The following is an 11,158-nucleotide window of genomic DNA, read 5'->3' on the forward strand; positions in this document are numbered from 1 at the left end:
AAACGAGACATCTTGGATTCTTGTAACCCCAAAAACTGAACTTTCAACGACACACATGTATCCCTGATCCATTTCCTTTTCAGAAACAAATCAGACCCGCAACTATTTATGGAAACTATCTTCATTTAAAACTATTTAATTCGTGTACCCAATTCATGTTATTACGACAACTTTTAAGGTTAAAACCCAATAATTCCCCAATACCAAAGATATCCTCGCTTTCATCAATAGGATCCGTATCCAGATTAGCCACAGAATCGTGATTAAATACCATAAAAGGAGTATTACAATTAACCGAACACCTTAAAGCCTGTTGACCCAAAGGTTCATTGTATTCATCAGTATAACCAGGAGGGTAAGGGCGACTTGAGCTGGCTTCATCAGTACCCTTCTTATTTGAAGAAGTAGACTTTTGATGCTCCACATTGTTTTGAAACACGTCATCATTAGTTTGATCACCCGACTGTACCGACTCGTCATTTAATTTTACCCCTGCAAATTCTTTGAGATGGTCCGATGGACTACCATTAACCAGAGAACAAGCAGAAGAATTGCTACGAAGTTCTTCAACATCTGCTTCCATATCTTCATTCAAATCCACTTCAATAGTAGAGTGAATATCGAAACACCAAGAACCCACTTCATGACCTTACGCTACGCTACAACATCTTTGCCGCTAATTTCCACAATACAAGATGTAGAAATCGGGTTATTGTCATAAGTAGCGATACAAACACGACCCGAAGAGATGGGTACTTTAATATTAGCTTCGAAGAATAAAAAACGCCCAAAAGCAGACGCCACTTTCTTGAAGGCATTTGTACCCCATGCACACATAGGCAAACCTGTAATTTCAATCCATACAATTCTTTCATCCACAATAAACTCATCCGAAGCATCCTTAACGCAAGAAAACAAAGGCATGATGTTCGCGTTTGCTTTAAAAGCAGCTAAATTCGATTCAGTATCAAATTTCAACCAAATCCAATATCCGCCAACATATTGAATCTTAAAATCTTTGAATCCTTCGGCCAGACAAATTTGATAAATCGTATACAACGTTCCCACTTCTCCAACTTTAGCCATGATAACATGATCATTATTTTGCACACTGGTCAACTCATCGTGTGTCAAAACAACCTTCTTCACAGCACTTAATCCAGAAACCTTTGAAGCATATGAACCCACATTAACACCACTATCCACTTTATTCACAACTAGAGTGGAACACTCACTAGCATCTATATTAGGGTTAACTTTTTTTGACCCCTTTGAAGAGGAATCAACCTGCACATTCGCTTTCTTTTCTTTACAGTCGAATTTTGATGCTTCAACAAATAAATGGAAACTGCCAATCCATACATTTGCTAGCATATTCTCCATCGCCAAAACATGTTTAACCCCCATGAATCGAACAAATGCAAATCGCTTACCCGTTTTAGCACGTTTCTTAGCAATATAAACATTGATTAAACAGCCAAAACCATCGAACGCCTTCCATAGCGATGCAATATCAGCGTATTCAGGAAAATTCGTAACGTAAAAGGATTGAGAATCCTTATCAGTACGCTCCTTAAAATCAACGTTACTCTTGCGAAAAGAATCTTGATTGTTGCGTCATTCCTTGTGTAACCACCCGTCACTCAATGGTCTGAATCGAGTATTACCAACCATGATGTCAATCGGCGTTTGATCCCGCCCCTTATCGCCGGAAAAAATTGGATCAGATCCACGCCGTCGCTCCTATACCTACTTTAGACAACATTTAACAATTAGGACGTTAAGAGTTGTTATTAAAAATAAACGTGTGCATAGATAAGTGGTACATGAGGGCGATTTTCAGCATGAAGTAGTTAGTTATATTCAGTTTACAACTGTTTGATGCGTGTCTAAATGTCTTAATGAGTAATGACACCCTGTCGTTAGAAAAAAAAAAATAGTATAATTTTGAGGGTCTTATTTTTTATTCAACGCATGAAAGATTTAAAATGACGTCATATTTTATGAATACTTCCAAATCCCAATCTTGGCGATTTGTTTCTAAAAGTTAAAATAAAATAAAAAATAAAAACAGATCCCCATCTCATTGAAAACGGAGTAACACATTATTCAGATCCAAACATGTTTGATTAACTACATCCTATCGATGTATGAATAACTGCTCAATCATGGTTATGTAATTACCTAATACTAATGTGCATCAAATTCTAGACTACAAATCATGGCCACGAAGGTTCGCCCACAATAATTTCGGATTGCTCACAAAGCGAGTAGTCGCTTTGGAATTAGTCGATTCGTAAAAATAAGTTGGATACCTAGGTTAATAAAAATAATCAACAAATTAACCCCTTTTCACATTTTCTATATATCAAATCAAATTATTTACTAAATTCATGAAGAAATAATAATTTTTTTTTGTTGATTTCAAACCGTTCCATGAACATAAAAGTATTATCATAATGATATTTATAATCTTATAATAACCTTTAAAATAATATTAAAGTTCTGTATTAAATATATCAACAACCATAATATACCAAATAACCATTATGTAATTAATATGTATATTCCAGTTCCACCCTTCAAAAACTACAAATTACAACATATTAACTCACCCTATAACAGAATTACCAATCTCAACAGAACATAATTCTAGCATCAAACAACTTGAATAAGGATCCAAATTTGATTTCTCAAATTCTAAGCAAATAAATACTAAGTTCAGGAGCTCCATTACTATCCGGATTCATCATATAGAAAGCTTCTGAATCCCTTGACCCCACAACCCTTTCAAACTTAGCCCTCATATACATTATCTCATCTTCATGAACTAAACTTTCATGTTCATGATCACTTGCTTTTTCACTAGGCAATACACCAGCTCCCATTGATATCGGCTCAACGGCTTTTAATACTTTCCATTCTTTCTCTCCACATTCACGTTTCATCGCGAAACCGCACTTTTTTCCATTACAATAAGTTCTCCAAATAGGTTCATCTAATATCTTTTTCAAGTTACCACCTTTTTTAATCTTGTCATCCTCTTTATCACATTCCAACGCGATCCTAACGAGCCCGGAAGCCATTTCTTTAACCAAACCACTTATTGGTGTTTGTAGCTCAATCAAGAAAGCCGGTTGGGACGTAGGAGTTTTTTGGAACACGAAATGGACATGGCCTTTTCGAGAGCCAAATAGAGTTCCTACAACCCTTGGGCCCAAACCATGCAATAAGTTCGCTCGGTTCTTATTCATTGCTGTAAGAACCGAGCGAACTCTAGCTATTGTGATGGTTTGGAGCTTTTTTCTAGTTAAACTTGATGGTAATTCGGTTTGTTGATTTTTTTGAAAGTGTGTGTGAAGGGAATTAGAGCCTTCTTGTTCTTCTTCATCTTCATTGCTGACTTTGTTTGACCAATGGAAGTGTTTTTTGTCTAGAGAGATTTTTGCCATGGTTGCTTTAGTATGAAAGAAAGATAATAATTAAAAGTGGAACAAGGCAACTACTTAAAGAGAGACTGATGTATACTGTAATTCTACTTTTAATTATTAATGTGTATTTTTAATTTTATTTTTAAAACCCGATAGATAGATATGGGTCGGATCCTGCAAAAAGGGAAATATAAAGCAATACCACCAAAAAAAAGAGGTAAGTTTCAAAATAAAGAATGACAAGGATAAATGTCATCTTGGGCTCTTGGCCCCTTTTTTATGATTAGCAAATACTACAATTATTTTAGTTACATTTCTTTTATATTAAGTAGTGATTAGTTTACTTTTTTAACCAATATTTTCATTGTATCACATAAATGCCAATTACTAGTAAATTAACAATTTGTACCATATGCTTGATAATTCCACATAGTTGTTTCACATTTTGACAAACCTATATGTACTTGGTATGAAAAGTTGATTGACCTAGCAGTATCGAGGTGGTCTTTCAATCAATATGTTGGCGGTTCAAGTTGTGAGATGAGTCGGACTTAAAATTTATAACGATACAGAAGCACATTTAGTTCAAATTTCGACCCGATATCTTTGGCTTTTGGATCACATCGATGACAATGTTGTTTACAAGTTCACCTATAATTCCATTTTGGTAAAATCACAAGAGAATAAAGGGAAGGGAACAAAGTAAATGTGTAACTTCACTTTCTTAGTGGGGTTAGAGAGAAGAGAATTCTTGACTGACCTTTTTTGTGTGTTTGTTTCTTGACCAGAACCCAACACAAAACCAAAAATATAAACAGATTACTCAGAGGGCAAAAAGAACACTCTTTATCCGAATACAACTTTTACTGCATACTGTACAAGTATGATTGTTTTTAACCACAAAAATCCATTATACATGATCAATAAAAAAACAGTGGCTCTCTGGGTTCTGCTGCCTCAGGGCTAAGCGATCCAGCAATCCATTATTGGCTGCAAAAGTAACACCCCAGACCCTTGTTTGGTCTATTCCATGATCAACATGTACCAACTTTTTTTTTTTTTTTTTTTTTTTTTTTTTTTATGTACCAACTCAGTATCTTTGTTCCGTATAATGTTGTACTATATTTATATTTATTTATATTTATATGTAACAGTATGTATTTATTTATTTTGATTTTTTTATGAGGAAAATCGGCAAATTAAAATACACGGAGTAATAGATTTTGCGATCTAAATGAGTCACATATAGTTCAGACACAAACATGTCATGATTGAATTAATCCCCCAATGACCACGGGCGTTCACAGGCAATGACTTTGGATTGCCAGCAAAGCGGGTAGTTGCCTGGGATTAGTCGACTCACAAAGTGATTCGGATATCGGATTTGATTCATGTTATCGGATTAATTAGCTATTTCTTAAGAAATAATTTACTTAATTAACGTAACAAATGCGATAGGACTGCATGCTAAACAGTAAAAGTCTACATTTTGTCTACAACTTTAATTATTAACATCAAAACGTTTTAGTTGATACACTCCATAATCACTTTCAAAACGCACGTATGTACACTTCCGTCACTTCAGATTCTTCTCACTACAACATGATCGCAATAACTTTTGTTCAATCAGGTAACAAAATCTTGATTTTTATAGTTTCATCTTCCAATCATTGAGATTTGTTAAGCTTTCGAGTCTTATTTCAAACTTAATCAATGTGCTTTAGGTTACTGTTATGTTTTAGACAAAATTTCATTCCTCGTCTCTGAACTTTACATCAAATTTGACTCCATATCCTTTTTATTTTGTTTGTGCATTCCTCGTCCCTAATGTATCAAAAATCTACATCCCTCGTCTCTCGTCTACTTTCTGTCAAAACATGCCGTTACCTCTTATCACGTGCATATCATGTGAGGGTATTTTAGTCTTTTTGATGTTTTTTTCCCCAAGCTGATCTTCTTTCTCAAATATAATATACACAAAACCCACATATTCAAAAACCACAGATTCAAAAAATTGATTTCTTCGACTACAGAAACGAGATCTAAATATAACAATTAACAAACAAGTGTCTATATCAATTGAATCTGCATAACAATTACATAATCTGATATGTAAAATTCTACAAATAATTATAACAATTAACAAACAAAAACTAACCTTCATAACAAAATTCAAACTCTAAAACAATTTAATTGAAATAATCACATGAAGTTCTTAAACTCCGAGTTCCAAGATCCGATTTGGTGACTGAAATCGTGACCTGAGGCCGCCGGAGTATTGGATCTACACCAAATCGTGACTGAAATCGCGACATGAGGCCGCCAAAATTTGCAGATCGTGACTGAAATCGTGACTGAAATCTACACCAAATCGAAACTCGTCGGAAGTTGGTTCGTGTTGATAAATTGGTCCCGTCGAAATTTGCAGATAAGGAATTTGCAGATCTGGAATTAGTCAAAAACCCTTTGAGATGAAAAATGATTCTGTGGATGTGATGGTGTTGAAATAAGGTCATACGGAGTATTAGATAAACGCAGATCCAGATCAATGTATTTCTATATTTAATTCTATATCTATAATAATAATAATAATAATAATAATAATAATAATAATTATTATTATTATTATTATTATTATATTATATTATATAATATATAATTGATATAGATATAAATATTACAGTAATATTAATATAACTAATGAAAGGATAATTTTGACAAAGACAAAAATACCCTCACATGATCTGCATATGATAGGTGTTAACAGAAAAAATAGACAGAAAATAGACAGGAGGACGAGAGATGTAGATTTTTGATATATTAGTGACGAGGAATGCAAAAAAAAAGAAATGATATGAAGTCAAATTTAATGCAAAGTTGAGGATGAGAAATGAAATTTTGTTTATATTTTATGTCAAATTGAGGAAAAGGATAAAGGGGAATAAAGGAATAAAGAGTGCATATGTACTATGTAGGCCTGTTTTAGTCACCAAATCCAATGTGTAACAGTATATGTGTCTATGTTTCACCAACCTATGCCTTAAATTAGTCACTTGAGGACCCTACAAGTGCTAGCCCCACACTTGCATCCTACATTATTATACTACCGAGTAACAAATTCTAAAATAAAACAACTCATTACGTAATCATATGTGTGCCTTGTAATATGTAGTTTTTCTTTTTCACTTGGTGTCAATTTCTTATTTTTACTAAAAATATTTTAAAGATACACGTAGTATTTTGCTAGTGGAGAATAACGTTAGTGCATACTACTTTGACTAAAACATATATTACTCGGTTAAGTGCAATATTCTTCATGTTAGGCTAGTCTTGTAAAATAGGCTTTTCTTGGTAAAAATTTAAACTAATTAAAGTGGTAGGAACTGCAATTAAACAAAGTTTCAAGAAATTTAGAACATGTAAAGAGATAGATGAAGTCTTAATATGAAATGCGGAAATTAAAGAATAAACGAATTGATTCAACACAAATTCATTGATGAATCATTGCAATTACATGAAATCGAATTACATGAAGAAGAAATGAAAGATAGAACTTAACTAACTAATCTGACACTAACTAACCTGCTTATAACGTCATTTGTAACTAACTACTAATAATTTACAAGATATACCCCTGAACTATCAATATGTACAATAATAACACCAAACATAAATAAGTTAATATTCCATATACTCCCCTCAAGATGGAGCTTGTAACGACCCGCACTTTTTCGATCATACTATACTTATAAGATTAATATTTACATAAATTAAACCTTGCCAACATGATAAGCAATCCAAATTGTCGAAACTTATATTTCCGAAAAGAGTTTTACACAACGTTTGACCGTCTAGTTTGACCGATGATATCACGAACTATACAATATATGATAATTATACGTTTGTGTATATAAATGTATATATACATATTTAACATGATTAATAAATGTTTTAATATCTCATTTTGTATTAATAACAACAAGTTATATGTGTATTTTGAAACTACTAACTTAAGTTTTCAAAACGATAACTATACGTAACGTTATTTGACATAAATACTTAAGACATATAATGTTTATACATATATTGTATAAGTAATGTATTTAATCACTTTTAAGGACTTAAATACATAAAACCATATAAGTGTATTCACAAAAGATAGCTATATTTGAATCCTCATTCCATTTTTCACAAAATTTCTATACGTATACCTAGAGTATTTATACTCGTATCATACCTAGCTTCTATACGTATTTACTAATAGTAAATACACATCAAATCACCACCAAACCTACTCTTGTTACTGCCCTTAGAGCTAGGTAATTGAATTTGGAAGCAATTAGGACTAGATACATAAAATTATCACTTGAAATTTTGTCTTGATACTCCTTGGCCACGTTTTTTTAAAGGATCATCATGTATCCTCACTTTGATTCATTTTCACTTCAATTCTCTAGCTAAAAACACACACTCTTTCTTCATCTTTGAACTCCATAACAATTCAGTAACTTACCAAGAAGATCTAGCTTCAAAAACCATACTAAAACACCATAAGAAAACCATACAAAAACACATCAAGAAAACCCTCCAAGAACACCAACTTACTTCCAAACTTTCATCCACTTCTATCACCCTTTTGATTCTAGCTTCTTACTCCTCTTTTACAGCAAACTTATCCAAGGAACTTGAGGTAGTAACTATGTTCATAACCTTATTCGATTCATATATATATAGCTATCTTTTTTTGTGGTACAAAAGTTTAACAACAAGAACATAGTTTGAATGTTTTCAAACTTGTTTGCAAACTAAATAGATCCTTCTAACTTAACTTTTAAAATACTTCAAGACATGTAACATAACTTATTTATATGTTAATTTAACAAGGTAAAACTTGGTTTTTCAAAGTATAAGTATTTTTAGAAAAATGGTCATTAAATGATTTTGTTGTAACAAAAATGTTTAACTTCATATGTTTCACTAATGTTTCACTTATGCCGTATGATTTTGAATACAAACCAAGGTATTTACAGTTCATAGTCTTAAAGAAGAACTCGATCCAAGAAGATGGCAATTTGAATCAACGAAAACGGATTTGTAACGAAGAAACTATGACCGAAACAAAATTGGTTATCCTAGATCATTTCAACTACGGGATCAATTGGAAAAAATGATATAAATCACATATTTCTAAGATAACATGATATTTTATATATATGTACTTATAATTCAATTTTATATGGTTCAGGATCACCCGTAAACAATACGAGAAGATTAATCATAAGATCCCATGATTGTACGCAACACGTCATTTGACAACACCGGTACTTTATGTACGCAACACGTCATTTGACAACACCGGTACCATGGGTCAAGATTAATCTCGACCAATACATATACGATGGGGTTTTATTTATTTCGTTGGGGGTTTTATTTATTTCATTGCGGGTATATTAAACATCTAAAAATGAACCATTAAAATTGAATTACTAACATCGGACTGCTAACTACGGACTAAGGAATTATTCAAAGTATTAAAAGTATAACAAGTATATATTTATAACGTTTGTTTAAAAATGAAAACATATTGATATATTATATATGGATAGGTTCGTGATATCAACCGGAAGACCGAGTCAAATTATTTATATCATCAAGACAAGAGTGAGTATATAGTCCCATTTTTAAACTCTAAATATTTCGGGATGAGAATACATGTATTTTATGTTTTACGATATGGACACAAGTAACTGAAAAATATATTCTACGTTGAGTTGTACCACTGGCATACTTCCCTGTAGCTTGGTAACTAATATTTACAGCGGTATTGTAAACGCGAATCCTGTTGATAGATCTATCGGGCCTGACAACCCCAACCGGACTGGACGACCAGTATTCAACGGTTGCACAGTACTTCGTTTTGTGACTACACTTGGTACGGTGTAGTAAGATTTCATATTAAAGGGAATATGCGACGTGAAAATGTTAAGTATGGTTACCGAGTGCTCAACCACTTAGAATACTTTTATTAAACTGTTTATATACGAAATCTTGTGGTCTATATATATATTGCTGCCGGCATTAAACCTATATCTCACCAACTTTATGTTGACCTTTTAAAACATGTCTATTCTCAGGAGATTACTAAAGCTTCCGCTGCATCATGTTGGATCTAACCAGGATCTTGCGTACGCATGTTTGTGTCAAAAATAAAACTGCATATCCGAGATGTTGTATTGTAAAATATGCTAGAAACCGTGTTGTTGTCATCATTTGTAAAGTTTGTAAGTCGAAGATTATCGCTAAACGTTAATCTTCTTTTTATTGTCTTAAGCTTGTAACAAAAATAATGGTTATGGTTTGTAATGTATAATATATGCAGTTTTCTTTCAAAAATGTCTCATATAGAGGTCAATACCTCGCAATGAAATCATACGTTATCTAACGCGTTCTTATGGTTAAGGACGGGTTATGACATGTGGTATCAGAGCGGTGGTCTTAGCGAACCAGGTTTGCATTAGTGTGTCTAACCGAGAAGTCGTTAGGATACATTAGTAAGTCTGGACTTTGACCGGGTCTGATTTAAAAACCATTGCTTATCATTGTTGGTTAAAATTTATATGTAAATATTATGTAGTACTAATGGGTTAGTTGTTGTATGATAGATGTCGGGCTCAAAACTTGTTATCACATTCAGCGACTCCGAATCAGAACCTTCAGATTGTGTTTCAGTCATTAACATATCCGATGACGAAAGTGGTATTTTTGGAGAAGACTCACAATTTCCGGATGAACCAACTATAGAAATATCGGAAAGTGAACCCGAGGAGGAAAGTGAACCCGAGGAGGAAAGTGAACCCGAGGAGGAAAGTGAACCCGAGGAAGAAATACAGGAAATTACAAAGGACGAGTTCGAACTAGGAAAGAAACGAAAAGCTAGTGAATTAGAAAATCCAAATCCCGAGTTTAATGAGAATGAAGTGGCACCAATTCCACTCAACACTACCACCCCTATCCCCGCTATTCCTATTAGTGCTATCCCCGCATCTAGTTCTTCGGCACCTCAGCCAAAACGTAGGGAGACAGCTAGGATTCGCGTTGGGGGATTCCCTGGACATAAATGTTTTGGGAAATAGACCAAATGATGCGCTACCGTATTAAACCATGGAATCACATAATGTTTTGTATAATATTATTAGTGTGGTTTGTTTAAAGTTTGATGTAAGCATATGTAAAATAGCGAAGTATGAAATGCAATAATTTTCCATGGTTAAGTATTATTTAGATTGTAGTAATTGATTCTGTACTAAGCTATTAAGTATGAACATTAACGGGTAGGTACTACCCAAGATATAATTATAAAACGCTAATAAGAAGAAAAGGCTTTTATAATAATACCTGGTTCATATTATTAACAAGCTATAAATGTACTATAAATACACACTACATCTATAATATTCCATGTGAATAATTATTTTCTTTCATTAGGAAATGGCGCGATTGAATCGAATGACGGAACAAGAACTCGAGGAACTTATCAACCAGCGAGTGAACGATAGAATGCTATGGGTCGAAGCTGCAAGAGCTGCTGCAGTTAACCCAAATCCTCGTGTAGGATGCTCCTACAAGACGTTTCAAGCTTGCAAGCCATCATCATTCAGTGGAACGGAAGGACCGATCGGTTTAACCCGATGGATAGAAAAGATGGAGACGGTGTTCAAAATCAGTGG

General features: G+C 33.5%; 2 protein-coding genes across 2 annotated transcripts; both read right to left on the reverse strand.

Moving 5' to 3' along the window:
- Positions 1 to 654: 654 nt before the first annotated feature.
- On the reverse strand, positions 655 to 2,548 carry LOC139889193 (uncharacterized). Its single transcript, XM_071872156.1, has 4 exons — positions 2,538 to 2,548; positions 1,827 to 1,916; positions 1,668 to 1,749; positions 655 to 1,572 (listed from the first exon to the last, which is right to left on the reverse strand). Exons 1-4 carry the CDS (start codon positions 2,546 to 2,548, stop codon positions 655 to 657), a joined length of 1,101 nt encoding a protein of 366 aa, XP_071728257.1.
- A 71-nt stretch (positions 2,549 to 2,619) lies between these two features.
- Positions 2,620 to 3,452, reverse strand: LOC139889194 (protein MIZU-KUSSEI 1-like). The gene has a single exon (XM_071872157.1). The coding sequence runs from the start codon at positions 3,450 to 3,452 to the stop codon at positions 2,694 to 2,696; it is 759 nt and encodes a 252-aa protein (XP_071728258.1). The 3' UTR covers positions 2,620 to 2,693.
- Between the last annotated feature and the right edge of the window lie 7,706 nt (positions 3,453 to 11,158).

The sequence above is a fragment of the Rutidosis leptorrhynchoides genome, chromosome 2, assembly GCF_046630445.1.
Source record: "Rutidosis leptorrhynchoides isolate AG116_Rl617_1_P2 chromosome 2, CSIRO_AGI_Rlap_v1, whole genome shotgun sequence".
Taxonomy (NCBI): domain Eukaryota; kingdom Viridiplantae; phylum Streptophyta; class Magnoliopsida; order Asterales; family Asteraceae; genus Rutidosis; species Rutidosis leptorrhynchoides.

What these genes read in the sequence shown, in the direction of transcription:
- LOC139889193 (XM_071872156.1), bottom strand. An exon ending in ATGCTGAAAATCGCCCTCAT is followed by an intron (nt 1,750 to 1,826) that starts GTACCACTTATC and finishes TGTCTAAAGTAG; the next exon opens with GTATAGGAGCGACGGCGTGG. An exon ending in GCCGATTGACATCATGGTTG is followed by an intron (nt 1,573 to 1,667) that starts GTAATACTCGAT and finishes GTTGATTTTAAG; the next exon opens with GAGCGTACTGATAAGGATTC.
- LOC139889194 (XM_071872157.1), bottom strand. Translation starts at nt 3,452, where the DNA reads ATGGCAAAAATCTCTCTAGACAAAAAACACTTCCATTGGTCAAACAAA.